Here is a 25,489-nt window from a genome sequence, read left to right on the forward strand (position 1 = left end):
AACAAAGTCAAGTGGGACACGTAGTTCTGAAATGCTTTCTTGGTGCCGTGATTAGCCTAAAAAAACGGGTTCATACACTACATTACCCAGAGTGCTCTGTAATCGCATCGATGGCAGTTATGTGCACAGGTCTTGGCTTTTGCGAGGGACTCTTTGTAGTTATTTCTGAACATATTTTGATGGCATAGAAATAAAATAAGTCGACTATTCTGGTTGATGAACGCTGTTGGTAGAAGATCAGAAGAGGATACTGAAATGCTGGTTGGGATTACACTGTAATAGTGTAAATTATAGTGAGTAACAAACAGATGATGACACTCTCAGGTCATGATCCTCACCTGTTCAGGTGGAGGAGGCTCAGCAGGAGTAAAACATCTGCAGACAAGGTAAGTTTAGTCTTTGTTTTAAACTGACCACAGCCTCTATAGTGATTGGTTCAGACTTCACTACTGGGAAAAAGGAATTAAACTATGCTGTCTGTTTTAGATTATAAATCTAAGGGGCTCACCTCAACACATTCTCTTATGTTAAACATAAAATATTTTCCCCAGGATTATTAAAATCCCCTAGAGAGGTAAAACATAATGGTTTATGTGCCCTATTGAATTTATGAATACAGGGAAAGCACATCAGTGTTAATACTATCTATAGGCTCATAGCTTGTGTCAGGGGAAGGTTTAGAGATGTCATACAAATGGCCTTTCTCAGACACTCACATGCCTGCAGCCTGAGACAGAGATAGCTGAATCGCTGCTAGAAAGCACTGACTTTTGGATGTCAGGTAAATGAATCTGAAGTAATCTGCTGATTTAAGGCAATGGCTAAGCTTTCCCCTGAAATAATCCGCACACATCAGGAATTGGCTCAGCCCTCAATTTGCACATTGTGCCTTTAGGCTCAAGGTGTCTATAAGCTCATCTGTGTACTTTCAAACGGGCAAAGGTGACCATAGCATGAGCACGAGAGCAGCATTTTCATGAACCCTGTGGTCTCTCGTGCAAACAGAATGAGCTCACACATTAAATAATTTTCTTTCTCTAACAGATGCATTTGAAGAATGGTGATATAGACCAGTGGAGGAAGGTGAGGAGAACTTACTGTATGTGCAGATTTGTGTATATGTTAAGTAGTATCATAAGTAGCCGATTAATCAATTAGTCGATCTAGAGAAAATTTTGATAAGTGATTTGCTACTTTTCTCTTTTTTTTGTATCACTTTCAATTTAATACCTTTGGGTTTTAGAATTTTTAATACAAAACAAGCAATTTGAAGGTGTCACCTTGGACTGATGGGCACTTTTAATATTTTCTGATACATTTTTACTCCTCTCATGAAATTCCTTGTCCTCAGCAAGTGGAGAAGGCCTCTGAGTTTGCTGTGTCTGAAGTCTTCTCCCATAAGAAACCTCAGTCAGGAAGCAACAACCTAGCTGTACCTCTGCAAAGCTCCGACCAGTTAAGAGCTCATGATGACGCCTACGGCGAAGGTAGCAGCACATAAAAAGTGTCTCTAGAGACATGTAACCTTCATAATAGAGAGTCTGTGCAGCGGCAGGCTGAACATTGATATTTGGGTTGTTGCATCTTGCAGCTCAGGCTCTTTTAAGCGATTGGCTGGGCAGTAAGTTGCGTCTGGAGCTGGAGATGGAGGAGGAGGAGGAGGATGACCTGATGTGCTCCGCTGAGAGGAGAAGCCCTGCTGCACTGGCTACTGCACAGCCTGCTGCCTTGAACTTTGATGGTACTGAGCAACAATAAAACCTGTGTTTCCGACCTGAGGATAATTTTTAATTAAGAAAGACTTGTTCAAATGCAATACTTCTGGCCATAATGGGAATTGGGAGGTTTACGTTTAATATGATGTACAGTATATTAGGACTGCTGGATTAAAGCTAGTATGTGTAGTTAAAAACTGTGTTTGAATGACTAGTGCAGAACATCTTTAAATAGTTCACTCCAAGTGAAGATCCAGTCATCACGTCACCTTGACACCAAACTCAGAAATACCAACACTCAGTGAGTTTAGACCCTGTCAGTCAATCTCCCTTCTTCCAAACCAGTTAATGTTAACAGAGACATGTTTGAATTTTAATTTTTCAAATTAACTACTTTTTTAAGGTTAAATTAATATATAGTTATACAATGTTTTTTTTATAAAGGTATCATTATATATTATTGGTTTGGCCAAAAATTTAAACAAAATGAAACATGAATCACTACCAGCTATTAACTATTGTCATAAACTTCTGGTAATACTACGAGTTAAAGACCATACCAGTGGTTTTGCATGTTTTAACTACAAATCATGTCACCTATACTTTACATTGCTGCTGACCTTTTTTAACAAAGATTATAAGTCTTTATACTGATTTACTACTTTTCAGTTACTCGTTGGCTTGAATTATTTTGACTGCAGTATGAAAATCAACTTACTTTAAACATGCTTTGATTTTGAATTTATCATAGTGAGCATGTCATTAACTTTTTTTTTTTTATCAAATTAAAGTTATCATAGTGTAGTAATACAGTTGTGATGCAGGACTTTATTGAAAACCATTCAAGAATCCAGACTTGACCATCGAAGTGCAAGGTTTTGAATGCAAGGAGCTACAAACTGAATCTTTATCTTTCCCACAATGTGCTGACTTTTCATCTTCTGGGTTTCATATTCTAACAACAAAACTCATGAGTGTGAAGCTTTTCAGCAATTTTCCCCCAAATGTGGGATGTTTGTGCTTCCAAGAGTTTTCTAAACAATCCATAACTCCATTACAAAACAGCTGAAAATATATAGTACATGCAAAGTCAGCAAGTGTTGCATCTCCACACATTGATTTTCACACCATGGTGAACTGAACTGAAACTAGTGGCCACCTGAAGGGAAGGAAATCAATCTAAAAGTATTGTATGCTTTGCAAAACAGTCTGCAGTAATTTAAAATACAGATGATTTGCAGTTAATGGGATAAAACAAATAAAGCCACTGATACGGTCCTTTAAACACTCCTTCAGTTGTGATACAATATTTCTCTTTCACATTCACTTATGCACGTAGATCTTTACACCCAACTGGCTGAGGAAGAAGAGCACAGTGCTGTTAGCAGCATCCTACAAGACCTGATGGAGCAGGAGGTGTTGGACTCTGGGATGATGGAGGAACTGGCGCTGGATGTTGGACAAACAAGGAAGAAGTTCAGAGACCCAATCATCACCATGGAAGCACGACACCAGCAGGTATGTTCCCAAATGTTCCTTAAATTCCTCAAGTTTCATAAGACATATGAATGCTGTGGCTTTGGAAACTGTCACCGTGAACAGCCCTGAGTGAATCAACTGGAACATTGGGCACCCAAGTAGCGTTCTCAATTACACTAATTGCTGCTGATTGCCACTGAAGGTGCGAGAGAACAGGGCTCGGCGGGATGCTGAGAGGCAAAGGCAGCAGAGAGAGATGGAGGCTCAGCGGGGTGCCAGAGAGGAGGCAAAGAGGAGGGAGCGAGTGGAGGAGACGAGGAAGAAGCAGGAGGCACGTAGGCAAGAGGAGATGGTGCAGCAGGAGATGGTGAGACTGCGACGGCAGATGGAGGAGCGCAGAGGCCTGGAACAGCTGGTTCGACAGAGGTATGTTTTCCACTAGGGGTGCGCCGGAATACAAATACATTATTTGGCACAGCACAAATAGTGGTATTTTTACAAATATTTGTGTCATACAAATATTTTAAAAATTATTTGTTTTTGGGAAGAAATAAAAACCCGTGTCAAAAACCAGTGCACAGGTCAGTTACATTGCTATCTCAGCTCCACTGTCACATCCACCTGCTACATGACTCACATTTCCTAATTTGCACATCACTCTCAGAGTTGGGGGTGTTCCCCGGAGATAAAGCTGAGCTACTGACACATGTGAAGTGCTCCCAAGGGACTCTCCATAACCTGTTGTTCCCCTTCTTCCCCCAAAGAAGGGGAACAACAGGTTAACTTCCACAAAGTTAGGTTGTAAAAAATAGGCAATAAATGAAAAGTTCAAAGCAAGAATCGCCTTGAAGTTCTTCCCTACACATTACACGGTGTGTTGTCTCTGTGTTATGGGTGTATAAATAGGTAGAAGTCTGTCTTCAATGAGGTGATGAGTTAAGTTTTAGCTCACTAGTCAGAGCAGTCATCTATGATCTGGGAGACTCCAGTTCGAGACCCAGTGTGGGGACCTCCTTTGTAAGGTAGTTTATTTAAGAACACTTATTGTAACACTTTAATTTTCTAAAATTAAAAGCGTAATAAAAACAACAGGATTTTAAGCCTCTTTCCACTTTTATTCGAATACAAATACGAACAATTTTGCTGCCTCAACAGATATAGACATAAACACAAATGCTGGGCTCTCTGCTCATCCCTAGTTTCCACAACAACCACTGACCTCTGCTGAAGTGGTTACAACAATCTCCTATATCTGAAATTACCCTCAATCTCTGATATGATTGCATTGTACGTGCCTGCTTCACCTTCCTATAGTGGAATCCACTATAGGAAGGTGAAGCAGGCAAGGGTCAGGGAGCTGTGAATCAACAGCACAAGTATGCCTGTGATGAGCTAGCTTCCTGACCCAAACTATTGTCAAAGTGTCCCTGTGGAGAGTACATAAGCCCTTGGCGAGCATGATGAGGCTGCTGTTGTGTAACCCTCTCTATGTGTGTACTCACCAAGGCCTTTGCTGCAACTGGAAACTGAGCCGAGGTTACTTTTATAGTCAACATCATTGTGAAAAGCAGTCGACAGGAATCAAAGTGCCACCTTTAGATATCTTACTTTCTGAAAATGTTGCGACTAAGAATAGTATTAATGATATACTTTCTGTTCAGATGTAACTTAATTGAGTGGGAAATTATATAAAGCACTTCAAAACGAAGAATAGAAAGAAACCTGGAGAACTGATTGGACAAGTGGAGTAAGGACTTGAGTACATTGTCTGGAAAGTAAATGTTTTGTGATGACTCAAAGTAATTGTATATTATGCATCATGTGTCAGGAAAAGATTCACACATTCAATTTATGTATTAAGTGTAAAATGAAAAGAGTCTGAGTCTTTGCTCTTTGGGATTGTTGGAAAGGTAGTAAAATATGAATTGAACCTTGTGTTTTTCAGTTTTGGCCATCATTAAGGTATCCTTATGGATGGATTATTTTTTAATCATCTGGTCATAAAAAGTTTCTTAAATTCTGGAAATCTAATTAGGCACCAAAAATACAAGACTGGAGGTCATTAACGTTATATTAAATGAAATTAATGTAATTAATTAATGAAGTTAACATTTTATTTATTTGCAGTGTGATTGTATGGTATTGAGTTGTACTGTCAATTTTCATTTATGCCAAATTAAAGTATGGCTACTAACTGCATGTTTGTCCCACAGGGAAAGGGAGAGACTGGAAGGGCAGCGGACAGCGAAGAGCCTCCAGTCAGCTCCTCCACTTTCCACAAAACAGCAGCAGCAGCGGCAGCAGCACGACACAGAGCGACTATACAAAGAACAGAACATTCAAACCATGGTTCACATGCGCAACCTCAAGGTTGGTACCTGTACTATGTGTGTGAGTGTATGAGTAAGTTGTACAGTATATGTGCCTACGTTCATTCTTATAATTGTACATATGAGTCACAATAACTCCCAGGCCTGCATATTTTCATGCCTTTGTGCTCATGTTTTAGTGTCTGCAAAGGCATTTCTCTGGATGGTATTCAGTGGTGTTGAACCAAAGGCTACGTATGGGAAAAGCCAAGGCCCTTTATGACTGGAAGAGGCTGCTGACAGCCTGGCGGGCGTGGCGAGCGGTGGTGTGGGCAGAACAAAAGCAGCGAGAGGTGATGAGAACAGAAGAGGAGCTACGAGCTGAAAACAGGCAAGAAAAAAAGAAAAAGTACTATGAAGAGTCCTGTTAACCTTTTAACCTGGTAGAAATTCTGCTTTTTACTTCAAGTGACAAAATGCAAATCACAGGTACCTACCTATATTTGAGTGATACTACTAATTATTAAAGTATGATGAGAGACAAACAAAACATTTGTTAAAGCCATAATTGAAGTTTAAAAATACAATCACCTCCTCTAGACAATGCAAACTGGCTGTGGAAAGTGACCGAAAGCGGTTGCTGCGTTGGTGTCTAAATGAGTGGCAGCTATGGTGTCGCACGGAGAAGGAACAACGAGAGCTTTTGGCCCAGCAGCAGGAAACCCGACGCAAGATGGTCGCCTTGATTAATGCTGCATCAACAGGCAAACTCAAGGCCACAGAAACCCCAGCTCATCAGTCAATAATGGCCCCACCTGAGGCATCTAACCAACCAAAGAATGCAGACAAGGTGAGAGGTGCACTTACAAATTCTCATATCATCAGCAACAATGCACAGGGATAAATGCAAATGCTCTTTTTTTAATGTTTGCCACTAAAAACAAAACTTCAACTCATGAAGAGTGACTCAAATATTACACACCGAGTGAAATCATGACTTAAACCTCAGCGTTGTCCTTGGCAGGTGATGCCAAAGGCCTAATTACTGAGGCAATAAATAAGTTAAGGGACTAAACTGAGTAAGAGTTTTGTTTCCTGACTCCTCTCTTCTCTTTGCACCTCCTCTCTTTGCACCTTTGACCTGAACCTTTCACAGCACATCAACCAGGGAGAAAAAACGTTTTTCCCGCTGAAATATTCATAACTCTGGAGAGTAAGAGAGCAGGAAACATTTACAGTGTAAATGTAGAGGACAGGAACGCATAAAGCAGATGGACAGAATGCTAGAGAGAATTAAGAGGTGTAGGATAGTGGAACACAGTTCAAAGACAGAAGAAATGGAGCAGGAGAAGAAGTTGGAGTTGGAGGGGTCGGTATGGAGGTCATATGCTCTATCAGGCCTCTGCTGCTTATTTATCAGGATTCCTGAGGCTGAATAAAGTTTCAGTGGAGACTAAATGCCCTGCGATACTGATAGGAGCTTGATACTGCATCTGTGTTATCCCCTAAGCTGTCTATAAACCTGGACCTTGGGGCTGGTTTAACTTTGCCATATCTTATTCTCTGCCCTGTTTTAAACTCTGCAGGAAGATCATCACAGGTCAGGCACTTTAACCCCTGATGCCTCTGCAGCACATCATGATAAAACCCCAGTGGGTGCTGTGGCCCAGCCCACTCAGCCATGGCAGGTGAGCCGGCGCCACGTGGCACCGAATGCTGCTGAGCTCCATGAGGCACGGCAGAGAGGCGAGGGCGGCGGCTTTACCCGCTCAAAAAGTGCAGTGTCACTGGGCAGCAGGTTTGAAAATAGACACGCCGTCCAGCAGCAGATCATCACACAACAGAGGAAACTGCTCAAGGAGCAGCAAGAGCAAATTGCTCAGCTGAGGGAGAAGCAGAGTATGATCGGCTTGGGGCTGGAAGCACAGAAATCCGCAGCATTGACTGAGCTTTCTGTTCCGGGGGCTTCAAGGCCAAAGAGCCAAAACTTTGACCCTACAGAGCGGAGGTAGGCTCACTGCATGTCAAGGAGAGTGACGTCCATTGTGGGTGTATCATACTCATATCAACATGTTAAAAGTGACAGATTTTTGCATCAGTCACCTCTTTGTGAAAGAAATTTTCAAGGTTTCACTTTCACATAAGGCACACTTTATTAAGTTGTAAGTGGCTTGATTAGTTAATAAATTGGCTGGTGAGTCATTCATTACTACTATACTATAAGTAGTAGTTATACCACTTACTATAACTACTCTTGCATTTCTCAGTTTCTAATAAACATGATCAGTCATATTGACTTTATGTTTATTAGCTTAAATGTTAAAGTCATTCATTAAGGATAATAAACCATCAAGTCTGCAGTTAGGCATGTTCATTAAGCTATTGATAAAGGATGAGTGAGTTTCTTACTCATCAGTGAAATGTTAATGAGTCATCAGAGACTATAAATATTAATAAGTCCTTAATTAAGAGTTTGTACAATACTTAATTAAAAAGTCTGCAGTTCTAAAGGGGAATAGTTAATACATGGGTTGTACAGCGCTTATCCACTTAATGCTATTGGAGGATAGACACCAACCAGAAAGATTGTTCACAACCCGAAGATTATTCTCAATAATGGTCTACAAGTGATTTATAAGGCATCAGTAAATTATTTATTAACTGTTAATAAAGCCACAAGTTACAACTTATTAACTCTTTATGAAGAGTGACTCATTAGGAAGTGGTTCTATTTTCAGCAAGAAGAGTAATGGCTGAACAAGTTGGCAAGTCATTGTCTGTGGACACCTCAGTGGCTTAACATAGTTTGTTTTGTTTTGTTTTTAGAAATAATACCCTTTTAAAGTAATGTATTGAAAATCTAGCATGGTACAGACACTGCTTGTTTTCATGAGGCTCACGGAGGTGAATTGGAGTAAAAGCTATTATCCGTTAATAGCTTTCCTTATTAAATGCAAATCACACAGGAGTAAATACAAAGGAACTGATCAGCCACAGAATGATTTAAAAGCTTAAATGCCTTTTCCAAGAAACTTTTGAATTTATACAACTTTTTAGAGTTGTCAAAAATAAGTCAAACCTTCAACATAGTTCTAAAATGTTTTTATCAGTAAAAGCAAAAAGTTCAGCACAACATTGAAATTCGTTTATAGATTTATGGACAGTTTGATGCCAGCTTGAGCTCTTCTTGAGCTGATACCTGTCTGAATAAAATTTGCCAGGCAGGCGAGGATCAAGAAGATGCGAATGTGCAGACAGAGTTTTGACGTGCCTTTGTTTCTCCGCGTCTGGCTGTGATTGTTTCTCTTGCAGGGCACTGAGAGTTACTGGAGAACCTGACAGTCTGCACGCACCTCCGAGGAAAGCTGTCACACGCCTGACGTACCCCCATCCAATCATCACAGGTCAGTCCGCGAGTCCCCATACATATACATATACAAACTCATATATGGATATAAACACACACAGCAGGTACATGTTCTTGCAAACATGTGCTGTACCTTCTTTTGTCAAGAAAATTGCATGACCCTGTCACATGCATGTAGACATAACTTTCAAAGACATAAAAGCACATAGGTCTATAGCCCCTGCGACAGTCATGTTTACCTTAACTTTCAGTGACATTGTCATGATATGAAGGGACATACAGTACATAAACATCCACGTATCCACTCCTGAAACTCTTGTTGTACCTCTGTAGCATATCTTGTGTTCAGCTCTCTCCTCTCCATCTCTGTCTCTCTGAAGCAATGGAGGTCCGCGCACATCAGCGAGCGGAGCGAAAGAGGGAAATCGAGGAACTCAAGAGAAAGAAGGAAGAGGAAAAACTGGTGAGAGGTTCCACAAGTTCCCACTGTGTAAGTGAAACCATGTTAAAAAAAGACAAACTTCATTATTAAAATAAAAAACCCTTTCTCAGGCTGAGATGAAAGCCGCTGTGGAGCAGAGGCAGAGAGAGGAGGAGGAGGAGAAACGCAAAGCAGCGGCAAAGAGGAGGGAGGAGAAAAGGCAGGAAAGAGAGGTAAGATGTGTTTTATATGGAGGTTCAAAGAGACGCTGAAAAACATGAGTCGGAATACAGAAAGCAGTCTTCTCCCACGAGTAAGACCGAGCGACATGTAGCAGGACTGTACTCTTGTGACACATTGCAGAATATTAAAATGATATCACGTTCTCTGTGTGGGTGTGCAGAGGGAAGAGGAGAAACAGAGGCAACTGAAAAGGCAGCAGGAGCTCCTGAAACTGGCCCGTCAACACTACCACAGATCCTTGTTGCTACGGCGAGGCCTGGCACCGTGGAAACGCCTCATTCAGCTCAGGCAAGCCAACACACAGGTACATCACCTGTTCAACCACCTGTCCCAAATTCATCCTGCCTTCAGTCCTCTCTATCATTCAGAACGCAGGAGATGTTCTTGATTATGGCCTTTGAAGAGTGCACTAAAAATCTTATTTGAGCAGATAATTGTGCACTTTAGGCGTTCCATTATCACAGATTTACTTGGAAGAGAATTACAATACACTAAAAAGGAAGAATTTTGACCTCCAAGGGTAAATATGGCACACAAAAAAGATATTCATGGATTTGAATAACAAAAACGTTGCCTGGTTAGACTTGCTTGAACATTAAAAAGAGCACATACTGCATGCGCATCTGCTATCTGGCTGGAAGGCAGTCAAACAAAGGCAATGTGTGCACAGACTGTAGTCTATCAAAGGCTTTTTATAATTCAAATCTTGAAAAGTGGCTAGATGTTTTTTTATGACACGTGGCCCATGGGTGGAAACAACACCCCCCCAATCTTCTCAGACTAAAAAGCTTGTCTAGTCGTTGCTCTGCCGTGTCTAAGGAAGATTATAAACACTAATCTGTACAAAATTTTAGCAATACAAAGAGGATTACACATGCTTTTTTCATTTTGTCTTAACTACTGTGATGCAGTTGCCTCAACCAACGAGGTAGAACAGCACAGACATTTTCATAACACTCGTAAACCAATAATAGGTGTAATTTAAATCACTTCTTAAAGCTTATTTTTCCTTTTTTGCTTTGGCTGTCAATGATTTATGTACTTTTATCTATTATCTCTGTTGCTGAGATAATTCTATTATAATAATAGATAATAGATAATCTAGTACCATCTTTGGCCATTGTTCCATTTAGTTAATATCCATCTATTGGTATTGTATTTTCCCTGCTTATAAAGTGCTTTGCAACTTCAAAAGTGCTATTTAAAGTTGATTATTATTATTATAAAGTACCACTTACCACACACTGTGTATCCACAGGCAACCCACTCTAACACATTTAATAAACTGATAATTGTGAGCAATGAGCAAACTGCTCTGGTAAAAATACTCCCTTGGCAGCAAAATCGAACAAACCCCAGGCAAAACTGCAAAACACACATTTACAGTACCCACCAACCATCATATACTCTTGAATATGTACTTACACAAAACTTACATACACTCACACACTCAAAAAAAGGCAGAGGGAAAACATCCAAACAAAAGCGTGTGACACAGTATCATTGTTCCATCTTCAAAATGTTCCTGCCTTTGATCTGCATCACAAATGAACACAGAAGATGTTGTACATACACTTGTTTCACAGCCAGATACAAAAAGCTCTTTGTTACATGTCGGAGTGCTTCATCATTTCATACCACTCCATTGTTTCTACCTGGCCCGTATGATTGAATTTTGGATGCATTCATCAGCGTGCATCGGCGCTTTTCTTTTCAATCCCTGCCAGCTGGCTGAGAGACATCACAATCTCTTCCTCCTGAGGCGGTGCACACTAGGCTGGAAGCAATCAGCAAGAGAGTCCCTGTGTGAGAAAGAGGTTTCTGCTGACCAACTGCACCAGCACTTTTTGCTTCGGAGGAGCTTAAGCTGTTGGAAAAGAGTGTGTATACACCCGCGCGCACACACACACACACACACACAGTTACTCAATCAAGATTGCAATCCATCCTCTGACAGTGAGCTACAGCAACACCTTCCTAATCTCCTCTCCTACCTGCACTCAATTTCTGGTTGAAGCGAGTACCATCTTCATCACTTAAAATACTGAGAAACTTGAAACTGTTGTATTGCTATGAATATCAAGTCATTAAACTGAGACAAAATGATGATTAAACTTCTATTAGATGGCTCATTAGGTTTAATTAGAACTAACAGCATTTTCCAGCTTAGAAAAGATGAATATGTACGTTTTCAAAGCAGGATAAATGTGTATTTTACTACAAGCCAGTGATACACTTTTATATTCCTCGTCTGCATCAGCTGAAGGACTGGCGGATGATTCAGGAGGAGCGAGCCGAGCGTTTCTATCGCACTCGCACTCTGAGGAGGTTTCTGCTGGCACTGCTGGACTACGTGACCCAGGAGAGGCTGGTGGAGTGGGACTGTCAGGAGCTGGCTCAGGAGCACAATAACAGGTCTGCTACCCGTGACTTTCCCATATGTTCACTTCATGGACGCTGCATTGTGTCCCACCCCCCTCCATTAACATTATTAACTAACAATATAACATCTTGTGAGACTTAAATTGCCAGTTGAAATGTAATGAAGAAACCACAACACCTTGAATTCTTATATGTGTTAATTTTCAGTGTAGACATTTCGAGGCCTATTCTATAGACTTTCAAGATATTCAGACACCATGAACAAACTTGATTTGTGAGTAAAATGTTTAATAAGTACTGCAGAATGTGATAAAGGTTAAACACTGGAACATTCACTTTGAGTATAAGCAGAAGCTGAACATAAACTGTATCACTATGAAATGTGAGCATGATTTGGCAGGTTTTTTTGGGGCAGTACATTGTGATATAAAATGAAAGAGAACATCATCTTCTTTGGCAGACTGCCTCATATCTGCTGTTAGCGATAAACGTCTCCTCAGATTATGATTAATGGAGTCAGTCAGGTATTTGGCTACTCAGGTTGAAACTTCAATGTGACAAAACTATTTTGCATGGTGCAGTGTTTTTAAACTTATTGTCTATAGCTGCAATAATACACTTTCTATCTACCTCATGTCTTTACTTTTGTGAGTAAAGATGATATATGGATCTAACAAGACTGAGAGTCTACAGCCACACCACAGACTTGGTGAATAACATTCTTCCGAAATGCTAACATGCTGATGTTTGGTAGTTATGTTTACCATATTCACCATCTTGAAGGATAGAATTTTTAAGCCTGTCATTAAACAATAGCCAGGTGCCCATATGTTCACTTAAACTTAAAAGTTTTCCCTGCTGTAATCATTCCTGCTGTTCATACTGGCATTACAGTAAAAGATTCCCTCCTTATGTGCTGTCAGTGCAAGTGATAGGGGACAAAATCCACAATCCTCCATCTGTGCAAACATATGTTTCTAAGTTTTTCTGATGATAATATGAGGCTTCAGCTGTCCAAACTAGTCAAATCAAGTGGATATCTTCCAAAGTTACAGCCTTTTTGTCACTCTCCATGCACTGCTCAACAGGGAAACACTATAAAGACTTTGGAAGTTATCAACTTGATTTGAATAATTATGATGGCTGAAGCCTCATAAGCTTCAGATAAACTTTTGAATATATTGTTGCACCAAACGAGGACTTGACGTGTCCAAATGTGGATTTTGTCCCCCATCACTTACATTGAAAGCACATTTGGAGGAGTATGAACAGGAAGGATGATTATGGCAAGGAAAACCTGTTTAAATGTTCATATGAGAACTTGACAGGTGCAGGTATATGGTCATAAACCAAAGTGTTGGACAAATTTCAATTTGTCCAACACTTTAACATACGCTAGATGAAAAGTCATGAGAAACCATCAAAGTTATTACATTCATCCTGAAGGGTACATGAATGTCAAGACATTTCACTCAAAACCACAAATATTGGTGCTGGATAAAATGTCATAAGAGCACCAAAGTAATTACAATTCATCTGAGGGGGACATTAATGTTTATACCATACGTCATGACCATCTCATAGCTGTCAAGACAAAAACAGCAAATGTCAACCTCATGGTAGTGCTAGAGGAAAAGTCAGAGGATCACCAAAGTGGAAGTAGGATTCATCCTCCATGAATGACCATAAATGTCTGCACAAAATTTCATAGCAATCCATCCAATAGTATTCAAGATATTTCGGTCTGGACCAAAGTGGTGAATTGATTGACAGAGGGACATTACCATCCCTCGGGCCATGCCACTGGTGTGGCCAAAAAAAAAATGTGTTTGGTGACTCATTGTTAAACTTTCCTCATTTGCATTGTAATTGTTTTTCAATGTTTGTTTTGCTGCTAAATATTTATTTTAATCCAACAATTACATCTTGCCTCAATTATGCTAAATAACACTAATACTGCGTTTCCCACTGTGGACTAAATTTGATTGCTGCAGCACTGTTCCAACTTCATGATTTCACTGTCATTGCCACAAAATGTGAATGTTTATAATCTTCAGCTTCTCTGGTGAGGCAACTAAATGGCCGCAGCCTGCAGGTGAATTCCAACCAGCTGCCCAACTGCTATAGTCCACGAGCTCCCAGTAACATCGTGTGAAAACTCATTAGGTGTTGATAACCCAGAGGTCTCAATAATTCAGTTTCTTATTGCTTGCATGCTCTGTTCCCGTCTGTCCCTCCATCTGCCTCTACACTTCAGACGGGTGTTGCAGAGATGTTTCCTGGCCTGGAGGCAGCTTCCATATCTGCAGCGCAAAGAAAGAGAGAGGGAGGAGCGGCGGGAGAAGCTGGGACGGAAAGTGTCTGAGGTTCTGCCTGATTTCTGCTCCTATCCACTGTAGAGCCTCTGGGACAAACAGTCACTGTAGGAGACAATGTGCATACCGACACAGAGGACACACAAACATCTCGATAACTGCAAAGAGGACAAGTGCGCACACACACACACTAACACACACACACACAGCAAATGAATACACATGTACATTTCTCACATTAATTTAATAAAAAGAAATTCAAGTTCATTTCATACAAACACTCACTGGACCTGTACAATTTTTAGGATACAAAAAAAAAAGCTTTCAATCCATTTGACAGCCAATAAAAGCGGCTATAGTGGAAGGCAGTGAAGAGTAGACTCTAAATTCTCTAGCTGACATTAATTTGTATTGATTTATCTCTTTTTTATATATATATTTCCACAGCTGTTTAATGCAGAAGTCAGTTTGAACCAGATTAAAAGTCACAACTCATATATTCATACCTATCAAATCATTCATTATGTTTTATGTTATGTAACACTTGTGCTGCCATGTTTAATTTATCTGTGACAAATATCTTGTAGTGGTAAAGTTCCCTCCTTTGTTTGTGGAGGAGGTGTAGTGAGTCCTTGAAATGACGTCTAGCCCGTGTTGGCCAGGACCGACCGGTTTCCGAGGCGACATCTTGTTGCTGCTGCTGTGCTCAGAGATAACGTCCCTACAAGGATCAACAGTGACCTTATTGTTGTTCAGGGTTCACTCATTCTCACATTTGTCTTTTTTCCTGACTCCCAGCAAGGCACTAAAATGTAGAGGAGACATAAAGACAATGTTCAAGTCCAACGAAGACAACCAGTGTGAAAAAAAGTGATATTTGTTTGGCGGAGAGACGGTTGAGAAGTTGAATGAGGCAGCAGTGGAGGGAGACTGAAAGGTCAATGTGAGTGGATAAAGCTGCATAGACGAGATGCCAGTTGTCAGTGACATGAAAGGCAGTGAGTGTATCTTATTAGGGTTTGTAGTTGTTATTGCTATGTGTCAAAGACAGGTGGCCGCTCCATAGCTGCAGTAACATGTGTTAAAAGTCCTGGCAGTTCTCAGGTTTGCTGCCAGGAGACGGCAGGCGACGTGAAATCAAAGTGGAAGGAGCCATGCTGCCACCCAGTGGACATGAACAAAACAGCAGCCACAAGCCCCAAACTCATTCCCCCCCCCCCCATCAGGCTACGTCTCTTACACCAAGTCTGGTGGGGCGGGAGAGGGATGATTAATTTTGTCCGTCATGTTCATGAACTCTGCCCAGTTGGCACGGAAACCTCTAGAGTAGACGCCGGTGTCCACGATGAGTCCCCAGTAGGCGCTGCGAGCGGTTTTTTCTCGCAGGGCGATGCATGCTTCGCGCTCAGTCACGTTGTAGCTGACGTTGATGACTTGCACCACCAGCAGGTGTAGGAGCCCACCAGTCACGATGCTGCTGTACCACGCACAGGTGAAGCACAGGGCAGTGCTGGAACACAGACAAAAGATGGTAAATCCTGCTGTAGTCTCACAATAGATCACAGTCCAGACAGTGTCTGCAAGGTTATTACTGTTCATATATAACCAAAAAAATATCTAATTTGGTCTCATTGTGTCTTTTTTGGCATTGCACAAATGAAAATCTGACTACATTACACTACATGATCAGCACTTGTTTTAACCACTTAATCCTTCAGCGTGGTATCTAAAGAAAAAGGGACAATAAAATGTGATAAAGAGAAGCTTTCATCTCATAGAATATACATTTCTTTTTTTCAAAATGAGTTTTGAAACAGAACATTATTTTTTTTTTTTTTTACATATTTAGGACATAGTCTCTGTTCAGTAGTCTGTTTTCAGCGTGTGACACCTAAACAGCACTAGCAGGCCAGTCAAATTTGTGACAGGAAGTGCCAGAGTAGATCATTTACTACTAACTTCACATCCACTCTCATCACTGCGATCAAAAATACTGTCTCCAACAGCTTGACAGGCAAGACTCCAAGGTTCTCTGTGAAACTGGTTCAACACTACAGTCAAAGAAGCCTGCTGTCCAATATGCAAGAACCTCAATTAGTCTTCACTTTATGGGTAATTCTGGGAAAAATGTCAACATGCCCCACTGTGCCTCAGTTAGTTTCCTTGGGTTTGTTACAAGAATTTCTGCTTCTGACTGCTGCTATCTGCCATTTCCTGTTTCCATGGGTTCCATTTTAACTGTGGATGTACATATATGTATATGCTGAATTATTCAATTTAGACTTTTAATAGAATTATTCCGTTTGTATTTGTGCTGTTAAGCAGATGCTTAGATGTTTATTACAGATATTCTTTACAAATTAACACATTCTTAATTAATTAACACATCTTCCTGAAGTACTGTGCAAGTGAAAAACCACGGCCATTTATGCTTTGCATCTTTACACAATGGAAGGAAACTTGCTTATAGAGCCTGACAAATGAAGGATTTTTGAGGCAGATACTGATGTTAATACTTAAAAAGGAAAAATCTGATGATCAACCAATATTCATTTTTTAAAATAAACTCATATCATAACACTTTCAATAATGATCCCTCCTTAAATTTGTTTTTTTAAAGGCACCAAAAATGTATTTTCTCTTTCTCAGCTTCTTTTTATGAGAACACACTATTCTGTTTTTTCCACATTAAAAATTTCTGTCTCTCTTTGTTTTTGTCTATGCTCTTCTCACTGGTTTGAAGTGGACGGGATTCATTACAAAACATTTTTTGCATAATTTCAATCAGAATCTAATTGGTTGGTTGTTTGGTTGCTGTCAATCGAATCTGATCAAACCACAAATAAACAGCCCTAATGAAGGAGATCAGCTACATTTTTGACTGTTAAACTCTTAATTATTAATGTTTTACTTTGATTGTTGATGATTTAGTCATGAATATTTAATGTTATAGAGAAATACAAAAGAATTGTGACCAAGACATGTACTGAGTCTGACATTTTACAGTGGAAAAATAAACATGTAAGTGCTCTCTGGTGGACAAACTCTGTAATGATGACACTGTTTTTTAATTACTGCAAATGTACAGTGTTTTTGGAATTTCTGTGCTGCAATTTCTTGTTAATTATTTGCATTCAGACTTAATATACATTTCTGTAGCCTTATTTTTGGAAAAAAAACAATTCTGTGGTTATTTGAAAGTGGTTATTTACCTTCTAGACCCAACAAATCCAGCCTGGGGATAGTTGGAATGAAGGGCTAAAAGCAACCCACAGACACAACAATGTTCAACAAGAAGGTCTAATTCTCCTTTAATTAATCTACTGATTGTTTGCTATTTTAATATGGTAAATAGTAACTTAAATTGAATATTTGGTTTGTTTGTCTCTACGAAATGCATGTCTGTATTCTCAGTACCTATACTGGTTGTAGACCCCCGGGCAGTAGAGCAGGGCTGTGAGGAGGTTCTGTCTCGGACACACACTCTGCAGCACCAGGCTGATTCCGTACAGGGACGTCAACAGGAAGAGGACGAGCGTAAGCAGGAAGCTGCGGTGATTGGCCTGCCCCACGCAGCTGTTTATCCTGCCCCGGGCAACAACCGAGGGGACGCACAAACACACAAGTACACACACAGGCAGACAAAACATCGTACTGAGACCCCAGGGTTACACTACACACACACACACACATGCAGGAACATACATATAAGTGTAGGAGTGGATGGCAGCAGGGAAAGGTTCACTTGTAGCTTATATGAGTGTGTGATGTTGACTTGAACATACAAATATGTGTCAATCAACTGAACTGAACAGGACAAACATCTCATTATGAATCCTGAAAAGAAAGACAATCACTTAAGGGCAATGTTCTGAATATTCAAAAGATGTTTGCAGTTTTATTAAATAGAGTTTGTGTAGAAGAAACAGGCGGACGGCAAGTTGAGATGAGGTGAAAGCACAGAAGGAAAAACTGATGACAGGCCAGAGTGAGAGGCATTTTAATGGAACCCACCAGACACAGTGGTGGTCGAGACGCAGCACGCAGACACCACAGATCCGACAATGTCCCGCCCTCGGGGGCCGCACCACCCTGCACACCGAACACCAGTTCTTTCGGCTACTCTCCTTCTGCTCCGCAATCGCCTGCTCCGACGATCCTGCCCGGTTGGCCACTGTCATCATCGCATCTTGCCTCCCCACATTTATGGCGGGATCTCTGTCTGCCAGAGGGCTGTAATAAGTCACCGTGCTGTGGACGGCCTCTTGGTTTGGCCGCACGATGCCAGGTTCTCTCTTGGTGTGGACGAGGGCCACCAGTGTAAGGATGACCCCTAATGTTACCACTGTCAGCTGGACCAGTCCAACATCCCCGCGGGGATGCACCTCTGTGATGAACAGGTAGTACATGTAGGCCAGGGAGAAGAGGGCTAGGCTGAGGAAAAACAGTGTGCGTCCCTTCTTGCGGTGGGTGAAATAGTAGTACCACAGCACTAGGCCCGGCAGAGCTGTCAGAACCACCACACCGAGCAGGAAGTGTAACGCAGCAAGGTGCAGCAGGACGGGGAGGATTACAAGAGGAGGGATGACAGACAGGTCCACTTTCCGGGCTCCACCCCACAGCCAGGGCACACGGATCCGGTCTGTGACAACTTCAGCCACCTGGGACAAGGATTCAGGTTTCTGAGGCTCCCTCTTAAAAAACCTGAGAGAGCAAAGACACAGTGAAATATTTTCACTTCAATAGTTTCCTCATTACCTGGAAAAGGTCACCCTATGATGCAAAACTGCACTTCTTCTAAAGAACCCATATAAATCTGTTTAGATATGACATAGCAGGAAGGGCACAGGTGTAGTTAATAACATAATTAACGACCGCATTTCATTTCATCACTAGAATGAGTTACTGGGACACTTAATGAAACTGAGCAATCATTAATTAACGTCATTCGTTGCACATGTGGGGCATAATGGGCCTGTTATAGCAAGATTATTTAGTGTGAGGAACATAGTCAAGGTGAGACATTTTTCATTAAATATATTTGACCCTATTTGAACATGACTCCTATAATATCACAGAGCTGATTGTAGGGATGCAGCAATTATTCCACTGGAGATCTGTTGATTATGTTCTCAATTAATCAGTTAACTGCTTCTTATATGAAATGTTACACATAATGACAAATGCCTGTCACAAATCACAACAGCTACAAGTTTTATCTTGAGTTTTTAACTTAAAAACAGAATGGTGTATTTTCGAAACCTTACCAGCAAATATGTTGTGTTTTACTGGATTATCAACTGATGAATTAATCTACTTCTTGTTTCAAATCTAGTTTGTGCAGGGTCATTTTACAGCTAAACATAAAGATGATAGCGATGAAATTCATGATTCAATGTTAAATTAGTCAACAATTTGTCAGTTATCAGTTAATCTACCATTTATCAAACAAAAATGCCAACATTTTCTGATTCCAGCTACTTACATATGAGGATTTCCTGCTTTTCTCTGTTTTATATCCATGTAAATTGAACATGTTAGGGTTTGGGACTGTTGGTCAAACAAAAAAAGAAATTCGATGCACATATTCACTGTGAATGACCCATATTTCTCCGTCAGTGTTATTATAAAATTCAACATTTCTGCTATCAGTTATATTCATCCAGTCACAGTGGCTGACTCAGTTTTGGTGCCACAGCAATCCCTGACCTCATGTCAACTTACATAAAAAGGATTTTGATGAGCTCTGCGCAGTGATGCGCACAGACATTAAATTTGGGGAAAAGACGAGTGCACTGGTCTGGATCGTTATTCAGTATCAGCAGAGAGTTGAGATACCAGAATCAGTATGAGGAGAGAAAAAACAAGATCGGTGCATCTCTTATTTGAAGACATTACTTTGGGCGATGTGAAAATGAGACGGGCATTTTTTCTACTATTTTCTGACATTTTATAGACTAGCAGATGCAGCTCTGTTGTTAGTCTAATGCCCCTCACCTGTCACAGACATCATCCAGGTCCTCGCAGTCGCAGCAGCAGGCTGCTACATGGCTGCGCTCTCCGTGCCTGTTGACATACTCGCAGCAGCACAACGTCTCCTCCTCCTCCTCCAGCACCTTGTTGGCTCGCTTCTTCATGACAGACAGCCTCGCCTATCAGATGATAAAAAGAGTTTTTTAGGAACGTCATTAAGCGCACTCGTGTAAGCATTTGGTCAAGAAAAGGGACAGATGAGAGACAGAAACTGAGAGACAATAACAGAAAATTTCTCTAAAAGCTCACTGTGCTGAAATGACCTTTGCGTTCAGCAGCTTACCGGCTGTTCGCATGTGTTTTAGATAGTGGAGCAGTTCCAAACAGATTTCCACCACGCAACGACACAAAGCAGACCCTGCTCATTTGACCCTACCCAGTCCACCTCCTACCCTCACATCTGTCACGCATCTGTCATCTTTAATAATTTACAGCAAGTGGACGTGTCCACCGCTGGAGCCTGCTGGCTTGCAAAGACTACACAGATGGAATTGGGTTGAGGTGAGGCAGCAATTATATAACAATCACAGGTCTTCAGTATCTCCTCAATCACAGAAAGCAAGACTGGCGATTCCCCAGTGAACCACTCAGTGAGATTAATCCTTTAGGTCAGTTAAACCTCCCTCTGGGGGGGATCTGGTTCTCTCGAGGGGGCCTGAGCGAGCCCCTGATTAGCAATAGATAAAAGGATGGAAGCCTGTGTTATTATAAGTCCACCAGCGATCAAACTAACAACGTTCAGAAAGGTCACCAACATCTAACTGTAGAGTCCTTCCAGTCAGCCATGAAGCAAAGTCTGCAAAGGCTGAAAGAGAAGAGACTGTTTGGTCTACATGTACTGATTAATGTCTGTGTGTGTGTGTGTGCGTGTGTGTGTGAGTGTCGTAGCACCAAATAGCACATCTGCTCCCTGACCAAAAAAAAACTAATACTACTGCAGGGACTCGTAGCGTGACTGTGGAGCTCAGCAGTTTTATGCCCTGTTGTAACGCTCAGACAGTTTCTGTGGTGTACAGTGCTTTTTAACTAGAAATTGTTGCAGGATATTGAAAAACATTGTATTGTATCCTTGCAAAATATGCACCAGGATTACTGTAGTTCCTCTTCATGAACGATGGGAAGGGGGTGAAAAGGTAATAATAATTATTGGAGACCCATAGGTGGGGAGGACTTTGTCTGAATTGCTGCCCACATATCCACATTTAAATGGTCTGATTTTGTGCCTAATCACGACTATTTCTGCCAGTTGGAAAAACAGCTGAGCAAAATAGGTATTTGTAGGTTGAATTAAAGCCAGAGCCAGAGAAATGACAAGAAGAAAACAAACAAAGATGGCAATAAGCCATTACAGAAATAGCTCTTTTAAAGGGATAATTAAACATTTTGCCTTTTTACCGAGAGTCAGAATTAGATGAGAAGAGCAATACCACTCTTATATCTCTCCTTTAAATATGCTTAGCTTAGCGTAAAGACAGCTAGCCTTGGCTCTGTCCAAAGTTTAAAAAAAAAAAAAATCTACCAGCAGCTCTAAAGCTCACTAATTAATGTGTTACGTGTCGTTTGTGTAATCAGTACAAAATCCAAAGTGTGATAACAGTAATTTGTGGTGTTATGGAGGGTTATGTGCGGAACTACTTCTTGGGCAGGGGCAGTGACTTCTTGAAACCTTGTTGTCATGGTGAGGTTGCTAGGTAACCAGTGAAGTCTCCAGAAAGTCACTGCTCCCGGCCAAGAAATAGTCCATGTTTCCAGCCTTTATGTACAGATAAGATGACACAGACAGATATGAGAGTGGTTTCAATCGTCTCATCTAAGAAGGCAAAACGCATTTCCAAAAACATCAAACTTAAGGTTGTTTACGGAAACGACAGCTTTTTTATTTCTTTGATCGACATGATAAATGGTAAGTAACTAGTAAATGCTATCACAACTGAAAATAGGGGATCAGCTGCAAAATTATAAAATTACACCCCTGCTCTTCCTGACAGTTACAGTTTCAATCTGCAAAAACCTCCTTAATCAGTTACACTTAGGCTAATAAATGTATAGAAGATATATAAAAAATGTATTTTGATTGCTTAATTGACACCTTTTCTTAATAAACAACAATAAAGAAGTTACTTCCAGGCATTGAGTAAACAAATGAAATTAACTTGGCTTACAGATTACATCAAAAAGAGATGTAGTTGAGGATAAACACTCAATTTATGCAGCTTGTCATTTCATTTGCAGATTATACTCTATAATTAGAGTAATGTGGGACAATTTCTGCAATTGGCACTTTAGCAATATATTTTTGATATGAAGCCAATACATTATATCTGCACCCAATACCATTCTGAAATCCCCATGGTGTTTTCTAATCTTATCAGAAAGGAGAATGCAGATATCACATTAGGAGAAGTAACAGCAAATTTAAAAGTATTCCTATAAAAGTGGTTATTATGAGCCTTTCCTAATGTGGGACAGCTCAGAAATGTGGGACAAGGCTGAAAGTCAATTCATACAATGAATGTATAGTATTAATAATCCTTAACTTTAAATTACTTAGGCTACAAGTCATGGTATATATCTCTAGAAGTCTGTATTCTATTTTTAGTTATTCTGTTTATTGGTCTATTTAGCTATTGTATGTAATATAGCCTTTAGTTATATTTGTTTCTTTTACGTACCTCATTGTTATTGTATTTTGATTTATGTCAAGTGGCTGCTGCAACACTTTAATCTCTTCTATCTATCAAATTAAAGGAAAAACCAACATAAAGTGTCTTAGCAAGGTGTTGGACCACCACGTGTCACCAGAACAGCTTCAATGCGTCTTGGCTTTTACAAGTCTCTGAATTCTTCTGGAGGGGTGAACATCATTCTTCCAAAAGATATTCCCCGATTTGGTGTTTTGATGATGGTGGTGGAAAGTGCTGTCTAACACATCAATCTAAAATCTCCCATAGGTGCTCAGTTGGGTTGAGATCTGGTGACTGTGAAGGCCATAGCATATGATTCACATAATTTTCATACTCATCAAACCATTCAGTGACCCCTCGTACCCTGTATTTGTATTGATTTGCAGTGACCCTTCCCTCTGAGGGGACAAATGGATCCAAACCATGCCAGCAAAATGCCCCCCAAAGCATAACAGAGCCACTGGATCCCCTCACTGTAGGGGTCAAGCATTCAGGCCTTTACCGTTCTCTTGGTGTGCGCCGCACATGCACTCGCCCACTTGTCGAGAATATGGTGGTGATGACTCATATGACCATATCACTTTTGTCCAAACCTCTGTAGACCAGTGCCTATGGTTTTTGCACCACTGAACTCTCAAACATGCTTCATCTTTGTGATGAGGGGTTTATGTACTGCTACCCTACTATAATATCCCTCTCTATGTAATTGTGAACGGACTGCTCTTGCTGATAGTCTGATCACGTCCTGCGTTGACAATCTCAGTCACCTGAGGAAGAGTTGCTTCTGTTTTTCCTTACATAATCGCACTAATGCTCAAGCATCACAGTCACCAAATGCGCACCGTCGACCACAATTTGTTTACTGGTGTCTTTCCCATGAATATAAATGCTGTTCCTATTTAAACACTGGCCAGTTGAAGCTCCAAAATATAAAATTAGTATCAACTGGGCCTGCTCAGCATTTTTATACATGCCACGGACGCATGATGGGATGTTAATTGCTTAATTGCACCTGTGTGGAAGCATCTGCATTTGTTATGTTTCTCCGCTCATTTATTCAGATTTTTCCTTTAATTTGTCACCTGTCTGTATCCCTCTAAATCCTTTTGTCACTGACATTTGAAGATTGCCTTGCCCCTATTTTATAGCATCACATGTGTGAAGGAAGTAATTTCAATCACATGGCAGCCCCAGTTTGACAGCAGTCCCATTCATTAACATTTGATATGAGGAAAGGATAAATGCATCTGAGCTCAACTGTCCCACATTACACTAATTCGCCCTAATTTGACGTATCTCACGCTGAAAATTAAATCTTGCTCTCATGAGTCGCGTTTTTCTGTACTTGCTGCTCATTTTTTTGTTTGACACTTGAGGCTGTTCGGCTCATAACAACCAGTTAATCCCAGACAGTTAATCCATATTTTCACCTATCGTACCTGTCAACAAACCGCACTGCGTCAAACAAGACTACAATGTTGAGCCAAAGACAAACAACTAATAATAATAATAATAATTAGACACAGCGCGAACATACCTGAACACTGTGCCGCTTACATGCCGACGCTTTCGAGTAAATATCGACTGGTTTGACAACGGAAGTCTGTCTCCTGGTAACTGTTGTCGTATCCGGTGTGGAAGAAGAGTAACGGCGGCTGGAGACCAACCAGGCCGGCTTGAAGTGTTCGAGTGTGGGGAGGGAGCCTCACACGCACCGGGGGGGTTTTGGTTCGGGGTTTGGTGTTTGAGGAAGACGTCCTGTAGCTCCTCTGCCGCCAAACTGTAGCAGACAGTTTCCCTCCTGACGTCAAATGAGGCAGACTTTCCCCGCCCAGGACTCATTTACACCTACAGGACAGACATATACCACACATACTGAGCTCACTGACAACACGAATAGAAGGAAACTGAGTTTTGGCACTTCAGGGCTGAAATTGTTTCTGATAAATAAAAAAAATATATATGAAAAATGTTAGAATACAAAGATATTACAATAATCCAAGTCCCTGTTGTGACATTACAATACAGTATACCAGTGATGGAAGAAGTACTCCCATCCTTTACTTAAATATACTCCACTACAAGTAAAAGTCCTGCATGAAGTAAAAGTACATAAGTATTGCAGTAAAAGCAGTGTTTTGGTCCCTATGACTGATATATTATTATATATGACATCATCAGTGTGTAAGCAGCATGTTACTGTTGTAGCTGCTGGAGGTGCAGCTGGTTTGAACTACTTTATATACAGTTAACTAGTTTAGTCCAGTGGTTCCCAATCTAGGGGTCAGACCCCTCCAAAAGGTCACCAGATAAATCTGAGGGGTTGTGAGATGATTAATGGGAGAGGAAAGAAGAAAAAACAAAGTTTTGATACATAAATCTGTTTTCAGTTTTTGGACTTTTTCTCTAATCTTTGATTTTGGTGAAACATTGGATCATTTGAACATTTATTAAAATTAAACCATGTGAGAAGTTTAGGTTTAGTTTAGAAGTTTAGTTTAGAAAACGCACCATATGTAATTTCCATACATGCTACATTTA

General features: G+C 40.7%; 2 protein-coding genes across 3 annotated transcripts; one reads left to right on the plus strand and one right to left on the minus strand.

Moving 5' to 3' along the window:
- Positions 1-265: 265 nt before the first annotated feature.
- On the plus strand, positions 266-14,523 carry ccdc191 (coiled-coil domain containing 191). The gene is made up of 17 exons (XM_067577635.1): positions 266-386; positions 1,045-1,083; positions 1,352-1,487; positions 1,592-1,741; positions 3,055-3,233; positions 3,397-3,620; positions 5,408-5,564; positions 5,704-5,894; positions 6,104-6,353; positions 7,090-7,511; positions 8,816-8,907; positions 9,251-9,333; positions 9,423-9,524; positions 9,695-9,838; positions 11,262-11,414; positions 11,795-11,949; positions 14,174-14,523. The coding sequence occupies exons 1-17, from the start codon at positions 309-311 to the stop codon at positions 14,313-14,315; spliced, it is 2,697 nt and encodes an 898-aa protein (XP_067433736.1). The 5' UTR covers positions 266-308; the 3' UTR covers positions 14,316-14,523.
- On the minus strand, positions 14,457-24,771 carry zdhhc23b (zinc finger DHHC-type palmitoyltransferase 23b). Of its 2 annotated transcripts, XM_067577636.1 has the most exons (6): positions 24,486-24,769; positions 20,229-20,383; positions 18,246-18,935; positions 17,649-17,816; positions 15,472-15,741; positions 14,457-15,036 (listed from the first exon to the last, which is right to left on the minus strand). In XM_067577636.1, the coding sequence occupies exons 2-6, from the start codon at positions 20,366-20,368 to the stop codon at positions 14,991-14,993; spliced, it is 1,314 nt and encodes a 437-aa protein (XP_067433737.1). In that variant the 5' UTR covers positions 20,369-20,383; positions 24,486-24,769; the 3' UTR covers positions 14,457-14,990. The 2 variants fall into 2 exon arrangements, with proteins under 2 accessions (XP_067433737.1, XP_067433738.1); XM_067577637.1 differs by lacking the exon at positions 14,457-15,036 and having other exon boundaries at positions 15,603-15,741; positions 17,649-17,904; positions 24,486-24,771.
- Between the last annotated feature and the right edge of the window lie 718 nt (positions 24,772-25,489).

This window comes from Thunnus thynnus, chromosome 21 (genome assembly GCF_963924715.1).
Source record: "Thunnus thynnus chromosome 21, fThuThy2.1, whole genome shotgun sequence".
NCBI lineage: Eukaryota > Metazoa > Chordata > Actinopteri > Scombriformes > Scombridae > Thunnus > Thunnus thynnus.